This window comes from Thamnophis elegans, chromosome 1 (genome assembly GCF_009769535.1).
Source record: "Thamnophis elegans isolate rThaEle1 chromosome 1, rThaEle1.pri, whole genome shotgun sequence".
Classification (NCBI taxonomy): Eukaryota; Metazoa; Chordata; class Lepidosauria; order Squamata; family Colubridae; genus Thamnophis; species Thamnophis elegans.
In genome coordinates, this window is record NC_045541.1 from 55379747 (window position 1) to 55401512 (window position 21766).

General features: G+C 37.1%; 1 protein-coding gene across 1 annotated transcript in view; it reads left to right on the plus strand.

Annotated features, from left to right (window-relative positions):
• Positions 1 to 16512, plus strand: part of TFCP2L1 (transcription factor CP2 like 1) — a 45562-nt gene extending 29050 nt beyond the window's left edge. The window contains exons 7-15 of the mRNA XM_032236635.1: positions 72 to 182; positions 2276 to 2367; positions 3783 to 3831; positions 3928 to 4021; positions 4300 to 4390; positions 4777 to 4877; positions 7090 to 7232; positions 13604 to 13655; positions 14729 to 16512. Of these exons, the coding sequence (XP_032092526.1) occupies positions 72 to 182; positions 2276 to 2367; positions 3783 to 3831; positions 3928 to 4021; positions 4300 to 4390; positions 4777 to 4877; positions 7090 to 7232; positions 13604 to 13655; positions 14729 to 14766 (771 nt within the window). The 3' untranslated portion in view covers positions 14767 to 16512. The remainder of the gene's footprint in view (positions 1 to 71; positions 183 to 2275; positions 2368 to 3782; positions 3832 to 3927; positions 4022 to 4299; positions 4391 to 4776; positions 4878 to 7089; positions 7233 to 13603; positions 13656 to 14728) is intronic.
• Positions 16513 to 21766: the final 5254 nt, after the last annotated feature.

Here is a 21766-nt window from a genome sequence, read left to right on the forward strand (position 1 = left end):
TAAAAACCTTTGCACTTTCTGTTTAACAATCCTTTGCTTAAGACAAACTAAATTTATATGTGCTTTTATAGCCTAAAGGAGCAGATAGGAAACAGAAAACAGACAGAGAAAAAATGGAGAAGAAAACCACTCAAGAAAGGGAGAAATATCAGCCTTCCTATGATACAACCATTCTCACTGAGGTACCACTGTCCTAGAGTTGCAGTGTTATATGGTTATTACTTGCAAAAGACTGCATATTTTATATGTATAGAAGGCAGTATTGTGGAGTGTTCAATTTTGAAGCAAAATGATACAATGGGTAAAGTCTAAAACAGGACACTGTTGCATTTTAAGATTTGATGATGCTCAGTATGACCTGCTTGACCTGTATTTAAAACTAATATATCCTAAAATTGATGCTTCCTAAAGTTCCAAAGAGCTAAAAAGGATGTTCTGTTGGATTCTGAAATTCAGATTATCAATAATAACTTTCTAAGCCAATTGGAATCAGTTACTTAAAGTGTCTCTACTTGGATACTAAGGTGATTTTCTAAAATCCACAGCCCTATCTTTAGTTGCAGTTTTGGCAATGAATTGAGGTAAAGCTCCCACCCATTCCCCTTCTAACCTGCCACCGGAATAATAAATAATAATCATTTTTTGTACCTCAGACTGCATGTACAATTATATTGTAACCTGAAAATGTATAATTCTGCAGACCTCCTCAAAATGATACTCACAATGTGGCAGGCTGGGTGTACAGAAGGAGAATAGTTGTGCTGTTGTGCTGGGGAAATAACATGTGAGAAGAAACCACAATTCTCTTGATGAGTACCTCCACTAAAGGAGAGGGATTGCTAGTCGAAACAGAGCCTTAACAATGGGGCATCCAGATTATAGACTGACTTCCCTAGAGAGGTTTACTGATGTATACTGTATATTCTTTCAGCACACAGTGAAGGTCTTCTGATGATCTCAGTTTTTTAAACATTTAAAAATAATTATTTGATCTTATTGTGTTATCCTTTGCTTACTTCTATCTTCAAGGTATTTCCCCCCCTTCAATTCTTCTAATTCATTTTAGATTTTGTGTTTTATTTGTGCAGTTCATTTCATTTCATCATTGGGCAATCTAAACAAACAAAAGTAAAAACAGATCAATAGGCAGATATTTTTTCAGGGAAGTTTTGGTCTCATTCTTCTTTTGAGACTTAAAAGATTTTAACATTTTAGTCTTAAAGTTCACATTGCTGCAAGACCCAGATTAAACAAACATTGAGAAAGTAGGGTAAAGTTAAATGTTTAAAGAAGAGCTGAAATAAATTTGCTGTTTCATTCATAGAACCTTTTATATCTGTCTGTGTCATTTAGACAGCACATTATGGGTCCTAATGCTTAAGGGCAGTGAGTCCTCTGCCTGGAAAATGACCTAGTTTTAAAGAACTACTAGATTGAGGTGGCCTGTTGTTGATGAGAATGACCTTTAGCACCTTAGAGCAGGGAGTCATAAAGTCCGTATTCCAAAAAAGTTAAATATTTACGAATGTTTGTATTTACTGTGGAGAGAAATCTTAAGTTAATGCACAGGTTGCCTGTTATATCACTGAAAATGAATGGCGAAATCCTTTCAGCTGTCTCAGTTGTGGCACCCCTTACAGCCACTAGCAAATCCACAGTGCAGATAATGGATAATATGGGGATTTCTTAAGCATATTTCAGCTGTAAGGAAGTGAGGTTGGAGGAGAAGCAGGAAACCTCCAGGTGCACAAACATCTACTCTTACAACATTAGATTCTTCTAAGAATTTAGTTATACAATAATATATAATAATTTAAGCATATGTTTAAAATTATTTCTGTGTAAAAAGTGAGTGGGTAGGCTTGTGCTAGCTTTCTTGTAAGCCCACTCTGCATATATTAAATATAACATCTTTATATGTAGTAAAGAGGGCTTGAAATGTATTATATTCTATATTTATAGATTAACAGCCCTTTCCCCTACTGAATATACAATTGAAGAATGGCTTTTTATTTGTTCCACCATGTACAAATCTACAGTGTTAGGAAACTAATTATAGGTTATTTCCCTGCTTATGCTTAACATTTGAGTAGCTGCTTGAATTCTAGTGCATATACAATCACTGTTGGAAATCAGATAATTTCAGAGTTGGAGTGTGCATGTAGGTGATAATAAATATATTTTTGCTATTGATGATCCCACAAAAGCTAGTTTTAAAACAGAATGAGATTGCATTTTTGGATTTTCTTTCTCAGCACCTTGGTTTTGTTTGCAGTGTTCCCCATGGCCAGATGTGCCTTATCAAGTGAACAATGCTCCATCTCCAAATTACAACAGCTCTCCAAACAGTTTCAGCCTCGGAGAAGGGTACGTGATGAATATTTTTGTCTTTTCTGCTGACAGAGGCAACCCAGTTTTGAGATTTTATGGTTGTGTGTTCTAAACACTTCCGAATATAAAAGATTAGGAAGCTTAACCTGGCTTTCAGGCCCAGCTTAATGTTGATGGACTGAGATTGTAAGATCCATTCCTGTGCAACTGAACTCTTGCACAACTTTGCCTTATTTGAAAGCTATTTACATAATAGAATACTTGAAAGATAGCTTTTAAATGACACCCCCCCACACACACACTGTTAGCTAGAGGAAAAGGTAATGTTTTAATTTATTTTAGATAATATAATATGCAACCTATTCCCTCCATTTTAGCTTTGTAACAAAAATATGTGTTGGACTAAGGCAGTGTTTTTCAACCACTGTGCCGTGGCACACTAGTGTGCCGTGACATAGTGTAAGGTGTGCCGTGGGAAAATTACTTTATATATAGTCAATATAGGCACAGAGTTAATTTTTTTTAACATTTTCTAATGGTGGTGTGCCTCGTGATTTTTTTCATGAAAAAAGTGTGCCTTTGCACAAAAAAGGTTGAAAAACACTGGACTAAGGGATGGTGGTTTGCTTAGTTCTGTAGCAAGCTTTAAGGCTAAATGAAGATCTGGACATGATTTCTCTCAGTCTGATTATAAACCATCTCTGGATCGCAAGATCTTACCATCATAAAGTAATATGAGCCACTTCAAACATTGCTAGAATAGTAATCTACAATGATAATTATCTTATATTGATATATTTATTTTTAAAATATGACCACCTATGTTATGAGCCATAGCTCTCAACAATACTAAAACTCCAGAGATAGTAATAGAACCTGATATTCTCCAATATATCACCAAAATATGGGCCCTGGGCTTTAACTTCATCCTATCCCCAGGTTTTTTCCATGTGGAAAAAACCAACTGTTTAGAACTTTCTGGAAATCAAAAAGGTCTGCCAAATCCCATGGGAAAGGTGTTCCACAGGGTAGAGGCATTTAAATGAAAAAGGCATACTTCACAGGACCTGCTATATGACAATATTTGAGGGAAGAGACCTAGTTCATGCCAACACTTTTTCTACCACTTGAATGAGATTTAGCTCCAGGAAATGCCAATTTGATTTTAAAACTCAAGATGCAGTTTAGATGCTTCATATTTCAAAACTGCATTGTAGTCATTAACCAGCACAGAGGCTTGATAAGACTCAAGCAGCTCTTGTTAAAACCAAGAACAGGTGACTATGCATTGGCCCAAATTTAGAAAATAATAATAATAAAGAAAATTCATTTTAGATATTTTACTGTATCACCTAGGCTGTATGGTGGTGGAAGTGGTGGGGAATGGCCAAGATGATTAAATGAGAGATTTAAAAATGCTTTCTTTTTTTCTTGACTGTATGTTTTTTTAGCAACAGTTCTCCAACTCATCAGGTGGAGCTCCTGCCTTCCAACAATGATGTAAGTATCTGGGATCGTGTTAATGTGGTGCTTTTCTTTTTTAGGACACTGATGAACAGTTCATTTCAAGACCTTCTTATTCTTTTTGCAATGTAGCATCTCCTTCCCTCTGCTTCTATTCAAGATGCTCAGCAGTGGCTTCATCGAAATAGGTTTTCTCAGTTCTGTAGACTATTTTCAAGTTTCTCAGGTATGTGTATTAAATGTACCCTTTAAAGGGGTACATCTCTACTTTTCATAGGTCATGTGTTGACATTTCAGCGGAATAGTTTAACTATGCATATTTGTATACATTGGCTTTCTGATGACTAGGTGCAAAACTCCTCCTTTTCTCCCCCCCCCCATTTTCTAATTAGCATGTGTGGTCAGCCAGCATCTGTCATAAAACATCTGTAAAAGGTGGTTCTGTATTCTTGGATATATGTTTTTGGAAAGAAAAAGAAAATCACCTGTGCTTGAAATGTATAGGTGCCGACTTATTGAAGATGTCCAAAGAAGACTTTGTTCAGATTTGTGGCCCAGCTGATGGTATTCGACTGTTTAATGCCATTAAAGGAAGGTTTGTTATAGTTCTTGTTCTTATATCAGTCATTGAGGATTGAAATATGTAAATATTGTGGAAGATAGAGGCTCAAATTTAATACTGTAACTTTGCATCATCAGTGATCATTACTGCTGCTTGTAAAAATCACAGATGTCCTCCACTATTCTGCTTGCACCTTACTGTTCAATTACAGAATACAGAAACAGATTTATTGATACAGAATACAGAATTACAGTGTTGGAAGGGACCTTGGAGATCTTCTAGTCCAACCCCTTGCTTAAGCAGAAGTCATACTGATAGTATCCTTGGGGCAGTCATGTTAAAGCTATTGATTAAGATTAGAGAACTGTACTTTTGCCTACGATGCCAAAACTGAACAGAAAACTTTGTTTTGCCTTTAGGAATGTAAGGCCTAAGATGACCATTTATGTGTGTCAAGAACCTGAGCAAAATCGGACTCATCATCATCAAAAACGAGAGAATGGAGATGGTACTCTTTGTAGTAAGTGTCATTTGGGCAGAATCTGAGCTATTTGAGAGTTTCTAGGATTCATTTCACAGAATTTAAGAAATTATAAAAAATGGTTTTATTAGACATATAAATCTAGCATTTGAATTATATTTAGAAAAAGTCTGTTGGATGCATTCTGGAAGATTCAGGGCATGTCTGGAGTTTCTCCAGAATGGACCATATGTACCCTGAAATCTTGTCTAGTGATTCCATAGTACAGGCAGTCTTTTTATAAAAATTATAACCTACAAGGTGGAATGATGGGAATTGTAATTTTTAAGTGACAGCTTTAGGTTCTAACATAGTGAATAGTTTTATCAGAATTTTCCAATTAAGGTGTTTAACATAAAAGGATGTTACAACAATTTAATAAAATATTTTTATTCACTATTCAGTGTTTCTGTCCTTGCCACTATCTGCTTCACATTTAATATCTTCCTTCTGCCCTATTGCATTTTCCATCACCAAATTTTGTAAACAAAAAAATGAAAGGAATTTTTTCATCATTGATGCATTGTTCCCATAGTATCTAAATTTGTCAGAATTTTATCTATATCATGGCCATGATATATGCCAAGACCAAATATTGGTGCCCAGTCTCAAAGAAAACCAAATTATCCCTATTGAATCCTCAAATTTGAAGACATTATCTACAAAAATAGTTATAATTATGTTTTTTAAACTTTGGGAGACTTGATATGCATGCAAAAGAAACAAATATGCCTTGAAATTCTGCTAAGAAACTAAGAAAGCTCAAAAAATTCTAAGCACATCTAGCTGTGGTCCCTAATAATGTGAAATTTGTCAGGCTTCATTTCTTCATCAGGAGAACTCTGTCTATAATATTAATGTCAGGGTTCCAAAAAACACCCCCAACAAAATAAAACTCCAAGGGTTGTGTTTCCTTAAAGTTCTAATTTATTAGAGATGTCATGTTGTCACATCTAGGAAAACCCGAATCTGAAAGCTTCCAGGTTTTCCCACCCAGTTGAAAGTGCAAGATCCTGCTTCAGCACCAACAAGTTTATCACATGGTCCAATCTTTCACTGCCACAAAGACAGATTCCACCCATCCAGTTCAGGCCAGACAAAGATGACCTTGACTTTCTAAGAAGAATATTATTATGGCTACATATCACCCAACTCCATATAATCCCCACCTCCTATTTTCCCATGGTAGAAAGTGTGGCAGGCCTGAAATCCAAAGGAAAAGATGGCTTGCAGTTAATTCATTTCTGAAATGAATCAAATGGCCTCCAAAGCAATATGGCAAATCATCAAAATGAGATCTGCATTAAGTATTGTGGTTGAGGCACATTCATGATTTTACCCCTATTCATGGGTAACTACAATAAGTTTCCATAATGTCCTCTCCTTCTCCTGATAACAGAAGGATTCTTCTCATGTCCCAGTCTCCTTGCAAAATAGATGACTTGGTTTTAAGGTTTAAACCATGGCTGTCAAATTCCCAGCCCTGATTTAGTGAAGGGGGAAAAAGTCCTGATACATTACATGATGCCGCCATGATGATTTGAGCTTGACACAGTCCAAAGGGCAAGCAGTTACAACATCTAATGGTTTAGGTGCAAGATTGTTATAGGAGTCAATAATTGACCATATCTACTGGATCTCTTTCCAAGGACTACACATGGTTTTGCAACCCTGAAGTTACCTTTTGAATCAGACAGTGGTATTGGGAAAGTTACTTTTAAAGGATGATTTTGGCTTTCACTAGAAGACATTCAATGTCAAAAGATTTCTTGCCTGCCTCCTGCAAAACCTTTGATAAGATGTGTGTCAACCAGCATGATGTCTGATTTTTGTCAAGTTTTGGATGAATAAAATATAGGAGAGCATACTTTGAATCATATGAAATGCAAATAGCATGTCCCTCAAGACACAGTTCAATGTATAGGTTGATCTTGTGCAAGTAATGTGTTAACTTGTGGCAGTTTACTGCATTAGCTAGGATTATTTTTTTTGTTTATTTTTATCCCATCTTTATTATTTTTATAAATCACTCAAGGTGGGGAAGATACCTAATACTTATCTTAGTTTCCTTACAACCACAACAACCTTGTGAGGTGGGTTGGGCTGAAAGAGAGTGACTAACACAAAAGAGGGCCCCACATAATCACATGTCGCCTGCAACTTGCCAGTATGTTCACTCCTGAAAGTTATTCTTTCTCCAATACTGTTGCAGTATACCATGCTATCTTCTTAGAAGAGTTAACTACACTGGAGTTGATGGAGAAGATTGCAAACTTGTACAGTATTTCCCCACAGCAGATAAACCGGATCTATCGACAGGGACCTACAGGGATCCATGTATTAGTGAGCAATGAGGTAAGAGTTTTAACCAATGTTCCCTCTAATTTTTTTTCAGTGTGTGCGGAAAAGTATAGTGTTCGAGCAGCACATTTTCATGTCTGAGCAGCTGAATTTTTTTTAGCCATAATTGCCATCAGAGCAGATGTTGGGAGGGGGGCAAGGAGGAAAAGGGGCCCCTCCCTCTCCCTCAGAAACCCAGGAAGGGAGGGAGGGGAGGGGAGGGAAAGGAAAGAAAATGGGAAACAAGAAAAGGAAAGGAAAAAGGAAAGGAAATAGAAAAGAAGGAAAGGAAAAAGGAAAGGAAATGGGAAAGAAGGAAAGGAAAAAGGAAAAGAGAAAGGAAAGGAAAAAGGAAAGGAAATGGAAAAGAAGGAAAGGCAAAAGAAAAGAAGGAAAGGAAAAGAGAAAGGAAAGGAAAAAGAACAGAAGTTAGAAGAAGGACAGAAAGGAAAAGGAAAGAGTGTAAAGGATTGGTACTGCTCAAAAATCAAGTCTCAAGATCCTGTGGACCCCTTTGGTTCAGGCATTCCAATCCCACGCTGCTTCCCTCTCTCTCCAAAGCGAAGGGATCGCAGAAAAAATGCTGAGCCCAGAACGGGGCTTCAGACGAGGCAATGCCTGAGAAACCCCGGATGTGCAGAGAAACGCAGGCTACAACCAGCGAATCTCGTTTTCCCAGGAACTGACGAAGCCCCAGAGGACCAATGGGAATTCTCCCTTCTGCAGCATCATCGATCTCCGGGCAGAGTCTTCCTTGATTTCACCAATCAGAAATCAAGAGTTCAGAAGGGAGTGAAGGGGGATATTTTCAGTCACATTTGAAGGCATTAAAAAACACTGCGCTGCACTTTGAAACTTGTGCGCAGTGTTTTTTTGTTACCTGCGCGGCCGCTCACGCCCGCACCTTAGAGGGAACGCTGGTTTTAACTAGAATATTTTGCACCTGATGTCCAAGGCATAACATTAACTTATTTGTTCATTCTGAATTATATTCCTTTCAAACGACTAAGCTTCAAAACATTAAAATGTCTTAATCACTCTTTACTGCTTTATTTAAATAAGTTCATCAATTTAAGATGCCTTGATCCTTGAAATAATTAAAACCAGAAATTTCTGGTAGAATGTATATGGTGCTAAAGTGAGTAGAATCAACAGATGAATGTTCATTTAGGTTTTTTTTTTAATAATTCCAATTCGCTTTATATAATATTTTACTTTTTATTTCCCAATCTGGTTTTTTTTTATGATATTACCTATTTTCAACCCTGATTACAGACTTGGGGAAGAGTACACTAGTCAGATAATAGATCTGAGCAGGCTATAAACCTTGCAAATAAATAGGCAGACAAAACAATATTCTGAAACATTGCCTATAAAAGGCTAGTATTGAAAGATAATTAAGGCATGGATCGAGAAACATGGCAATAGTTGGGATGATTTGTAGCTATCTAGTAACAAATTTTGACTTTCAATTGTTTAAGAGTATAGCAGCCCACCATCTCCAGTAAAACTGATGAAAGTTTGAGATAAACAGGAGTGGATTACATAAATTGGTTTAAATATAGTGAATTTTGAACAAAAATAAGGGTCATCAGACAATTTCAATTTACATTTTAAAAAGTTATTTCAACTACAAAATCTATGGCTTTGTTTCATTTTGATTAATCTTCTGATAGGCAGAGGGTAGGGAAAAAGACACAGATGTTCCTAGATAGCATTATATGAAGACTGAAATATATAAAAACGCGAAATAGTTTAGTAAAAGTAACTGATATCAGCCCTAATAACTATAAAGTGTCTTGCTTCGGGGCAAATGTGAAGGGAATTTACCTTCTTTCTTGTAACTACTTCTAAATATATCTCACTTAATTATACCCTGTATTTACCTGCCAAATATTACAGCTTTTTCTTAGTAGCCGGTTGCATGCTTCAGAATCACTTAAGTTTCATTGTATTTGACCTCTGGACGGAGTTATAGCTAAGCACAAAATTCCCATGCTGTTATGAATCAAGCCTGTAATGTTTGCTCTGAAAAGTTGCTCTACTGTTTCACCCTGATGATTCAGAAACTTGTAACATTTGAATAGTCATGAAATGCTTTAAGGCAGCATTTGGAAAGTGGAATGGCCTTGATTAACTTTGGTGCGAAAAGGCTTTCATTAAATATTTAGGTTACTGATTAACAACTGCTTTTGCCTTATTTTTTGTCTTCTAATGGTAGGGCAACAGCAGGGAAGTAAAGGATAGGCAGAATCTGGTTGTACCTTTTCTTGTTTTTTGTTTTTTTTTGGTATAAACATATTTTTATTTCCATTTTCATAACATACAATCACATGTATACTATACATAGCCAGTATCATATAGTATTAAATAATGATTACTTCAGTTCCTCTTGTCCTCAACGCCCCAAAAAGATTAACACCCATTATTAGCTCTTCTACTCTCCATACACCTCTTTCTTCTACCTCTCTCTTACTTCCTATCTTCCCTCCATCTTCCTTTCCTACTCTACTTCCCCTTCCTTTCTCCTTCTCCTCTCTCTACATTCCACTCCTCCTTATCCTTATCCTCCTCATCTTCCCCCCTTACCCTCTCTCCTATACCTCTCTTCCCACGTTTCTTCTCCCTTCTGATTCCCACTCTTCCTCTCATTGGTGTATTTCCGCTTCCATACTACTCTACTTCCCCTTCCTTTCTCCTTCTACTCTCTCCCCTTACCACTCCTCCTTATACACCTCATCTTCCCCCTTCCCCCTCTCTCCTATCGCTCTCTTCCTATCCTTCTCTCCTCTACTTCCCACTCTTCCTCTAATTCACTTGGTGTGTTTCAGCATCTGAGCAAAATCCCTTTTGTGTTGATGGTATTTATAATTCCATTTCAATATACATAAAAAATAAAAAAATAGTAGTATACATGTACAATCATCCAACGTCCCTCCTCCAACTTAGTAAACTCCACTCCCTCCCACCCTCCCCCAACCCCCCCAACCTTCCCCCACCCTGACTTTCCAGAACCAATACATGGTATAAATCTTTAACAAAAACAGTTTAAGATATATTTAAAAGAAAATGTAGAAAGTTAATAACATCTTTGAATTGATCTTACCTCCTCCTTGCTAGGCTAACTATAAACAATTTGTATCATTTCTGATCTTAGTCATAAACTATCTGAAATTTCCTAGACCCATGTTTATTTTGAATATAGTCAATCCATTTTTCCCAGTCTCGTTTATATCTCTCATTTGAGTTATCCTTGAGATATGCAACTATTTTAGCCATCTCTGCTAAGTTTGTGATATTCAATATCCATTCCTAGATAGTAAACAAAACTTCCTTCTTCCAGTATTGCGCCACCAACAATCTAGCTGCAGTTATCAAATGCAAAGTCAAGTTAATCTCTACTGCTGTACGGTCAGTAATTATACATAACAAAGAATAGGTGGTTTTTTTTTGAGAGAGAGTGCATTTTACATAATCCATCATATTTTTGTCCAGAATACCTTAACCTTTTTATAAATCTACCATGTAATTAATATTAATGTTTTTTTCCCAACCCGTAGCAAGGCATTCCGCAGAGCATGACCTTTAAAGTTCTCATCCACCTCTTTATTATACAGCAAACAAGCAGCCATATACCAAATCAAACCCTTCAATACTGAGCACTCCATTTCCTGCTAAATTAATCCAATCACTTAACATTCCATATTAGAGATTTAGTTACCATCCTTAGCCCCCTGAAACTTTTTAATAGCCATCTGAACCTCTTGAAATTTAACCTTTGGCCTAGCTCCTCCCACTGTTTCTGATGTAACACCTGTATGCTCCTGAATGGTGGCTTGTGTACATTGCTTTCTTAATTCCTGTTCCATTCGTCTGGTAACCACTTGTCTTTGTTCTTTAGCTTCTTGTACCTCTGAAAGAACAAGTTGATCCCCCCTTGTTGAAACTTGAGTGGCTTGCTTTCCGTCATATCCTTCTTGTTCTCTTTGTCTAGATCTAGAGGAAGAGGGTTGTCTATCCTTCAGTACGTTGGTGTAGAAATCTTGAGCTTTCCATACTGTATTGAGGCAATGTCTTTCCCCAAGATAGCTAAATGCAATGCCGGTTGGTGCGTCCCATCTAAACTGTATCTGGTGATTTTTGAGCTCTTCCACTAGAAAGGCATAGTCTTTCCTAGATCTCAGCATTTTAGGTGGTATCTCCTTCAAGACAGTCACCTCCCGACCCCGGATTTGAAGCTTATTTTTGTAGGATTCCTGTAATATCGTATTTCTCACATCTCTAGTGGCGAAGTAGACCACTATTTCTCTTGGTAATTGTTTTTGTTTTGCCAGTGAGGAATTAATGCAATAAACCTTTTTGATTTGCCAGTCAAGATTCCCTCCTGACCTTCCCGCCATCAGGTCGAAGGCTTCAGAGAGAGTCTGTTTCAGGTTCTCTTGTGTATTTTCAGGGAAGCCCCTTATCCTTAAAGCCAATTCCATTTGCCTATGCTGTAGCATTATGATTTCATTGTCTACATCGCTAACCTTTTGCTGGACCGCCTCCATTTTCATTGCCAAGTTCGTATTAGCGTCACTAAGTTCTTCTAACTTTTCTTCAAGGGCCTGTGCATAACCAACTATTGAATTCAGAGCCGTAACCAAATCCCCTCTAATCATTTGGTTACATGTCATAAGTTTTTCAGACATCTGTTTGTTAGAAGCAGCTATCTCTTCCTTAAGCTTTGTTTCCATCGTAACAGCATGATTTTTTAACGCATCGATTAATTCCTTCTGCAGAATTTCCCTTGTCAGGGGGTCCCCTGCAGATGTAGAAGGGAGTGATGATTGTATTTTAGCAGAAGGAGCTGGTGAATTTCCGGCACTTTTCGATGCGGAGGGAGGAGGGGGGGATTTTTGCTTAGAAGCCATCTCAAACTTAATCTTCTTTAGTCAGTTAAAAAGTCCAGGCAGTCCAATTATACAGCAATTGCTATTTGTTTTGATAATAAATCTCTTCTTGATAGTAAATCACTTTTAGGCTTCGCAAAAGCTCTACCCGAGGCATGCCCCTCCTACACAGCTCGGCGCCATTTTTATAAAACTTTCAGCAAGTAATCAGCAGAAGGAATTCTTTACAATGGAGCTAAGGATTTATACATACAATTAAGAACTTCACAAGTATTGGTTCAGCTCGGCTTGAAGTCCATAATAAATCATTGTGCTGAGGATGAGCAAAAACTTTCGTTCTGCAACAAAAGGCAGAATAAATCCTGGCATGGAACTGCCATGCTACAGCCGGTGCTCCCCCCCCTGCTTCCAGTGTTTATGCTGAAAGAGCTAGTTGGAAAACTTTCGAAGCATAGCTGCTCATCTCTCTCTTCTAAGCCCGAAGGGAGGATAAATAAACTGCTAAACAGCTTGATAGATTGCTGTTTAGACAGATTAACGATGCCAAGATTCCAGAGATAACAACCCTCTGTCAGGCCCCGTCCACCGGAAGTCCCCGGTTGTACCTCATGCTTGGTTTATACATGCATGCTAGTAGCCGCAACTTTAATTTTGGTGAATATTTCTACATTTGGAAAGTGAGTGGGAGAGAAGAAACCTAAAATGCTTGTAAGAACTATAAGAGGGAGATGGGTCCTAGAGTCACCCATGAGCATCATAGCACCTTGCAATCTGAACAAATGACTAGAGAGGTTAAGTGCTAAATGTACTGATGTCTGTAAACATTTACAATTAACATGTGCGTTTATATATGTGTATGAATGTATGAATGTATGAATGTATGAATGTATGAATGTATGAATGTATGAATGTATGAATGTATGAATGTATGAATGTATGAATGTATGAATGTATGAATGTATGAATGTATGAATGTATGAATGTATGTATGTATGAATGTATGTATGTATGGTGGTGGTGGTGGTGGTGGTGGTAGTAGTAGTAGTAGTAATAGTAGTAGTAGTAGTAGTAGTAGTAGTAGTAGTAGTAGTTATGTTATGTGATTTTTAGAGCCCAAAAATTCATACAATGGAAATGGCAACTTGTTTTCTCCTACATGGGTGTTTTCTTGTATGATAAAATAAATGGTGGTGGGAAACCAAACTCTTTTCCCCCCTCAAATTCCAATGGGAATCCTCCTTCCTTAATGGTTGGGTTTGCTAGTACTAGGAGACAATATCTACATGATTTTCTTTTAAAAATAACAGCACCTTATTTAGAGCCACTGACCTCTGGAAAAACATTGGATAGTGTAAAAAATATACTTCTTTTTGCCATCCAAAGATCATTGGGAGTCTGTAGCTCATGCTTGATCAGTGTTTCCATTGGATAAAGATTAATACAAAATGTATCATGAAAGAAATAAAAACATCTTCCATTTTTCTCTTCATCCAGATGGTACAAAACTTTCAAGATGAATCTTGTTTCCTCATCTCTACATTGAAAGGTATATCTGCATACATTTCCTGCTATAATGTAGTAGTTTTTCCAGGTCTCACACTGAGAGGTGCAAGAAACAAGAAACAACCTATAAGCATTGTTCAAAAGTTCTTTGGTTAAATGTGGCATAAATGTGAAGATATAACCAGATGGCACCCATGGAGCCCTCTTCTAAAAGCAATAATTATGTTATTCCTGTTGCTTTTCCAAGTAGGTCAAGAGTTCCTCCTGGTAATTGTTAGAACACTTTGAATGGGAATTTATCAAAATGCAGCCCCAGGAGCCAAATCAGTAAAAAGGCTGCTTACCATTGGGTAGGTGTTCTGAGAGGGAAACTGCAGAAGTCTGCTTTAGAATTAGACTGATCTTTCATTGTTTTATTTTTTTATGGCTGATACTCAGGGTGAGAGAAAAGATAAGTCATCTTCTACCTACCGTATTTTTCAGAGTATAAGACGCACCCTTTTCCCTCAAAAAAGAGGGTGAAAATATGGGTGCGTCTTACACACTGAATACAACATTTTTGGCCTATTGAAACCCCGTCCCCTTTGCAAAATGGATGTGCAGAAGGTTTGGGAGGCTTTCAAAGTGCTCCTGAGGGCTGGGGAGGGCGAAAAAGGGCAAAAACAGGCCGTTTTGCCCCCCTCCAGTTCCCAGGAGCATTCTACAATACTCCCAAAGCTCTGCATACCTTTTTTTCTTTTTGCAAAAAATAAGGCGTGCAGAGGGTTTCGGAGGCCTGCAGAGTGCAAAACCTTTTTAAAAAAATTTACCTCTTCAAAATCATGGTGCGTCTTATACTCCGGTGTGTCTTATAGTCCGAAAAATACAGTACTTGTATATAGCTTGTCTCCAACTGAAAAAGTTTATATTTTCTTGCAAAAAAATCCCATAATTTACCATTAATATGCCTTCCCAATACATTCAAAATGATTTTGCAGAATGGCATTTTTACAGTATCCTATTGTACAACCAGAATCCAAGCAAAGTATAGAACATAGAATTGTAGATATTTATAGGATTAAAAACATAAATATTTCAATGAATGCCTTATGGGTTTTTTTCACCCTTATCTTACAGCTGAAAGTAATGATGGTTACCATATTATTCTGAAATGACCCACTTCTCTGTATATTTGGTCTTGGATCAGCTGCACAGCACGACGTCTCATTCTCCTTCCTGCAACTCAGCCTGTAAAGATAGAAAATCCATTGGATAAAACACTCTTATTAACCAAACGCCCTAACAAGAAGAGTAAAGTGTGTATTTGGGAGACCTGAGGACCACATAATGCCTTTGCTTTGTTCCTGATCTAGTGATATTTTGATTCAAGTGCCTTGTTCAGAAAGTATTGAAATAAGCAGATGAAATAAGCTGGTACAATAAACCACCAGGTTTTGGAATTCATCTTGGATGTGAATTTGAAATTAACTGGGCTTATTCTATTGTCTCCTCTCTTTCCAGACAGTTAGAGGAAATTAATTGTAGGTTTTTATAACTGATTTGTACTAAAACAGTATTTTTTAATACTGCTTTGGCAACTTGAAGATATGTGGGCTTCAGCTGTCAAAATTTCCCATATCATCAAATTGCCAAAGTTCACAAACACTACTTCAGAGCAAAGGAATTATGTTCTAAGCTCATCATGAGAAATATTTTCTGCACTCTGTTCATATTAACAAAGGTTTCCTTTTTCCTTTTTCCCTGATCTTTTATACCTCCAGTTTCCATTTTTAAACTTTTAATTCATTTCTTTTGTACGGGCTTCAGACTTCCAACTAAAACCAGGACAAATAGGGTCAGATCTCACTTGCAACTGAATGATGTCCCTCCTTGTAGCTAGCTTATGTTATATCATACAACGTGATCATCATAAACTTCAGGTTTATTGCATAGATGAAAGGGGCTGATTCTTGAGTGGAAAAATGGGAGATTGCAAATTTGACTTTCCCACCATTATAGCTAAGAGAACTACAAAACCCTCATGGAACTGGGTGAAATTTGACTTTGAAAGACAATAAAAATGGTTACATGTGTACATAGCCTGTTGTTAAAAAAAAACCTAGCCGTACTCAAGGCTGCACATTAAGCTTTACTTTTAAGCCAGTGATATGTTCAAGAATAATGTAGGGTTTTTTTTGCAAATGAAGTAAAATGGTTCAATTCACTGCATAGGTAGAAAGCTATAAGTATAATCAGGAATATCTGACTTTTGTGCCTTGGACTTATAGCAAAACTCTTATTTCTGTGGTTAGTCCATAGCTCTGGTGGTGATTCCATCTCAAAACTTTAAAGAGACTGTTGTTGGATTTGCCAGCAACTGTTTTTTTTCATGCTTTCTAATGTGGAAGTGTAACCTACAGGAATGTACATGCTTTATATGTTAAAGTTCCTTCCACAAGTAGCGTGGACTTTCACATCTCTAACCTTTAGTGTGAGGAGAAGCAGATTTTTACCGTACATTGCTCCCACTTCTCTTACATATTGCATAGAGATGCATAGAAATCACATTAAACTGGATAGACACATGTCTAATATTATATGCTTTATATGCATTTAAGACAGACCTTTGTGCCCTGATCAATTGAATGGGGGAGGTGTGCAGAAGTACCTTTTGTACAAAATTGCTTGTTGGATTAGAAACATACATAAAGAAAGCTAATGTACATCTATCTCCCACATGATTGTATGATAGGTCGTGGATTTGCACACAAAGGTAGACAACACTGGTTGAGGTGGTAGATTATATCCAGCTGCATCATGCAACATTTGATTGATATCTGTTGAGTGAGTGCTCATGGCCAGAATCTTCATATGTGTAGAGTTAACTTCTTAGACCGGAATCTTGATTTATATATATATATATATATATATATATATATATATATATATATATATATATATATATATATATATATATATATATATATATATATATATATATATATATATATATATATATATATATTTGCCTTCATCAAGCTCTTGAAATAAAGCAAAATATTGGACTATTATGCTCCCCAAACAGTTCTGATGGAAACATATCATGGCACAATACAGCTTTGGTTCAAAATTGCCTTTAGCACATTCCTAACTGTGTGTTGCATTTCACAGAAGTATAAATTCTGTGCTCTTGATAATTGTCTTTTTTAACTTCCTGAAATGAACAGCCTTCATAGCAGGTTATAGCTATTCCCCCCCCCCCCCCAAAAAAAAAAAAAGAATGGAGAAAGCTTGTTATTTCAGATTAAAAAGTGTAAACCATTTGAGTCAGTAGCAACATGTTTTTCTGCCTTAAGTCTTCATGTTAATTCTTGTAATCCAATAAGGAAGCTGATTTAGGTTTATAAAATAGTGCTAATCCTTGAATGCTACAAAATACCTCTAGACTAGAGGGGCCCAGTCTTTCTGAGCTGAGGACATATTTGGAAGACTGAGAGTCCTTCACCAAATGAACATGCTCCCATTCACAAGTAAATGCCTCTTGTGATCAGTATGCCCAGTTCTGTGTGGTCTGGATGCACTTTATAGTGGAAATAAAGAAACTGTTGGAAATGGTTAAGCAGCATGCCAACTTTCCATTTAAAATTTAAACCTGTAAACAAAGTTTGGGATGGCAGGGACCAAGGGATAGGATTTTGAGAAATTACTGCCAGAAAATTGTATTATCTTGCTGTATCTACAGCTATGAGACTTTACTTGTCTGTTTTCTTTTGTACTAACCCTGACATCTGAGATAAAATTTTTGGGTAATGAAAATGTTTGGTGATGAAAAGGATATTAGATGTCACAATACCTTTTAATAGAGCTAGTCTCTCAGGAAAAACAGCTTTAAATCAATGCCTGACTTTTAAAAATGTATGCTGAATGTTTGCGCTTATGCCTTTTGTTTTATCCCTATATTTGGTCTTATTGTGAAGCCTGGTTAATCTTAATCTTGCTAAATGTTTGATATCTTCAGATGATTGGATTAGGGTATTTTTGTCTTTCAGAAGGGGTATGGGAGTTTTCTTGTTTTTACTGTGTAACACAAGGACAATTTTAATTGTGATTTAAATGAAGGGAGAATGGAGGCCCAGAATAAGACTTCTGAGTGAAAGTGTCAGAATGTTTGTTTATTGATTTTTAAAAAATACATATTTTGCACTGGCCATTCTGCTGTTGTACAGAATTTTTTTTTGCTGTCATTCAACTTTATGCTCTGGTAAAACTATAAATAAACTTGTTTGTAAAAAACAATTCTGGTTTTAAAGTATATGTGTTTTCTATTTCTGGTGTTTTTTATTATTTTAATTCCTTCTGCTTAATTTAATTTCATTCAGTGTCTTGAGATTGACTTTTTGCCACTCAAATATTACTTTCACAGTCAAGACTCTAGAGAACAGAATTACAAGTAGATTTCTACTGACAATTCTGCTGAGGTGGCTTAATTTGTTGTCTTCCCAGATTCTGCTACTGTGGAACAATGGAATTAAAATGTAAAAACAGCAAAGCAAACTGAAATTATTTTATATAATTTCCAAGGTGGCGCAGTGGTTAAATGCAGCACTGCAGGCTACTGCTAGATCAGCAGGTCAGCGGTTCAAATCTCACCGGCTCAGGGTTGACTCAGCCTTCCATCCTTCCGAGGTGGGTAAAATGAGGACCCAGATTGTTGGGGGCAATATGCTGACTCTCTGTAAACCGCTTAGAGAGGCCTGAAAGGCCTATGAAGCGGTATATAAGTCTACTGCTATTGCTATTGCTATATGATCATGAATTGAAAAACAGCAGAGCAACTAAATGGCACTTATGATTTTTACTAAAATTGATAATACAATTTATTGTGAAAAGAAGACTTTGATATCCAGCATATCTGCAATCATATTGTACTAGACCTAGTCTTAAAGGGAGAGTAACTAAACTGCGGAAATTAGACTGTGGATCTGAAATTATTCAGACTCCATGCAGTTTTCTTGACAAGAGTTTTCAGAAGTGGGTTGCCATTGCCTCCTTCCTAGGGCTGAGAGAAAGTAACTAGCCAGAGGTCACTCAGCTGACTCCGTTCTTAAGGCAGGACTAAAATTCATGGTCTCCTGGTTTCTAGCCTGATATCTTAAGTATTACACAACAAACTGGCTGTCAATGATTATGTGCCTACCTTAATATTTTTCCAAGAAGCAAGAGCAATGCGCTAAGATTTATGAGAGATTAGGGACATGTTCCATCCCTGCATCTCTTGAAATTGTGATCCAGCAATTACCAGTGAATTGAGATGCCTTGAGTCTCCCCCGTTGAATTGTTTTGTCATTTACAAATTGTGAATTGCCCTATTTCTGAAATTCTTCTTCTATAATTAGGAATCTATTTTCAGTGGTAGCCCTGGGCATGATTATCATAAAGCTACCATGTTTCCATGAAAATATGACCTACCCCAAAAGTAGGTCCTAGCTTGATTTTTACATGTGCACCCAATATAAGCCCTACCTCTCCAAATAAGCCCTAATTAAGACCCCACCCACTCCAGGGTGCATAGGTAAAAATTAAGCTATGGTGGGGATGGGGATGTATGGAGCTGCCCTACTACTTACCTTCAGACAATTGTAGCCAGGCTTCACACACCCTGACACTGACCCATTTCTTTGGCTTGCAAGGCTTTCCTAAAGTAAGGTGACCAGATGTCCCGCTTTCGACAGGACAGACTCGATTTCTAACAATTTGTCCCGCATCCCCCGGCGTTTTAAAAAAATCCCAATTTTGGCTTCATGTTGAAAGCGCAGTGGATTTGCTTAAGAAATCCTAAGCGGGGCAAGACAAAAGACACTCTATCTAACCCCTCTCTATGTCTCAGTACTTTCATTGAAGATATTAAAACGTTAAAGCAAGAAAACAGACCCCCCCTCCCCTTTTACTTCCTTTTATAAGAAAAGATGACCCAGTACCATAGAGCTGCAGGAAATACTTTGGCTAGAGAAGTAGTGACTGTTTCTTCCTGGATTTCCTGGAGGGGCACGGAGGTTGGAGGTCGGCTTGTGTGGGAAAAATGGTGGCAAGGTTTCTTTGAAAAATATTTCCCTGGGACTAATTTCACCATTTTAATTTGCTCATTCTTCATATTAACATCTACATCATTCTGGATTGACTTGGAGTGCTTCTTAAAGGCAAGCACAGAGAAAGAGTCAGTGAAATGTATCATTTTAAAGGTCAGAAAGAACAGCAAACCCTTCTCAGAGTCAAAATTATAGCGTAAGGAAAGAAGAAGAAACTTTTCCAAATCTTTGATGGAAATGGCACCAAACTGAGCAGTAAGGCACCGAAATGGAGCTGTGCACTGCACAAAGTTGTTCAGGGGTTCTTTTCAGCATAGGGGGGAACCCTGGTCCTTTCATTCCCCATAGCAACTGAGGCACAGGAAAAAGGGGGCATTTTCCTTCTGCCTTTCCCTCTTGCTAAATATTTTTAAAGAAAAGTTTAGAGTTTTAAAATGGATGTAAAAAAAGGGTTTTCCCTTTTTAATATAAATGATGATAGTCTATAAAGATTAATAGGTGTGAACAGAATTATGTTATTTATCACAGCAAGATGAAAAGTAGGGATGGTTAAACTGATTGCTTTATTCAAAGGAAAGAACATATCTATTTTAGTTTCCATGTGGAAACCACTTTTAAATTTTGTGCTTGCGGGGTAAAAAATGAAATTGTGATTTTAGTTTTCCTGATTAGATAGTTTGTTGTTATAGAATTGGGTAGTATATATTATTGTGCAAAAGTAAAAAGTTGAGGTTGTAATGTTATTGTCTTCTACTGTGCTAAAAAAGAGTCAGAAGTCAATGCCTCCCCCCCATTTTCCCTTTCTACCACACACTTTCTTCTTTTTCCTTTTTCCACTCTTAATTTCCCCTTATTTTCATTTTTTGTCTTTTATATTCTGATAAACTAATAAAAATAATTAAACAGGCGAGAAAAATGAATTAAAGATGTGATTAAAGTTCACTTTTCATCTTCCTCCACCATCAGTGCCTTTCCCTCTCACTTTGGCCTTTTCTAGTGGAGCAAAAATAATATTTCTGTCAAAGCTTCCTTCCCAGGGGAGAACTCCCAGAATGCCAAGAGATGGGCATTAAAGCCAACCAAAAAAAGAAAGACCCTATCCCAGAAATCTTGCTTCAAGCCGAATTTCCCCCCATTTCCCTCATTACACTAAAAAAAACCCTCTTCCGTATCTTCCTACTAAATGAGAGCCTTTTGGTGTAGTAGTGAAAGGGCTGGCCTACACACCAAGGGAAGATGAGTTCGAGTCTTGCTTTTGGGCCAGTTGTTCTCTCTCAGCCCAACCCACCTCACAGGGTTGTTGTTATGTGGAAAATATTAAAAGGAAGATTAGATATGCTTTCCGCCTTTCAGTTATTTGTAAAAATAAGACAGGTGGGATAAAAATTTAATAAATAATAAAAATAAATGAACCATAGACCATTTATTCTATCAGAACATCTTATTCTTAATCAATTCAATTGGATTATTCCTTCATGAGGATTGAAGGTAGCATTAACTAAAAAGTCCCATTTAAAAAAAAAATTTAATCAAGAACCCACCCCCCCCAGTCAATGGTGTCCCTCTTTACCAATGTTAAAATCTGGTCACCCTATCCTAAAGGCCTCTGCAGCTGATAACAGAATTCCACATTGATCTGGAGCTTTGTTATTGGTTACAGAGGCCTTCAGGAAAGCCTTGCAGACCTTGCTGGCAGCAGCAGAAGTTTCTGAAGGCCTCTGACAGCGAAAAAGAGGCCAGGGGTGATGCGTGCAAGTGAGGTGAGTCAGTGGATGATATTCCTCCCCAAAAATAAGACCTGGTGCCTTTTTTGGTGGTCTGTCTGTCTGTCTGTCTGTCTGTCTATCTATCTATCTATCTATCTATCTATCTATCTATCTATCTATCTATCTATCTATCATCTATCTTTCATCTATCTATCTATCTCTATATCTATCTCCCTGTCTTTTTAGGAAAACACGGATAGGTGCATGAAGAAAAGTATATGTATAATGTACTTTCTTACTCTAATAAAAAAAGACTATCCCCTAATTGTTAATAGGCTCACTGTTTATTGAGTGCTGGGTAGAAATAGTTGTAATAGGTTCTG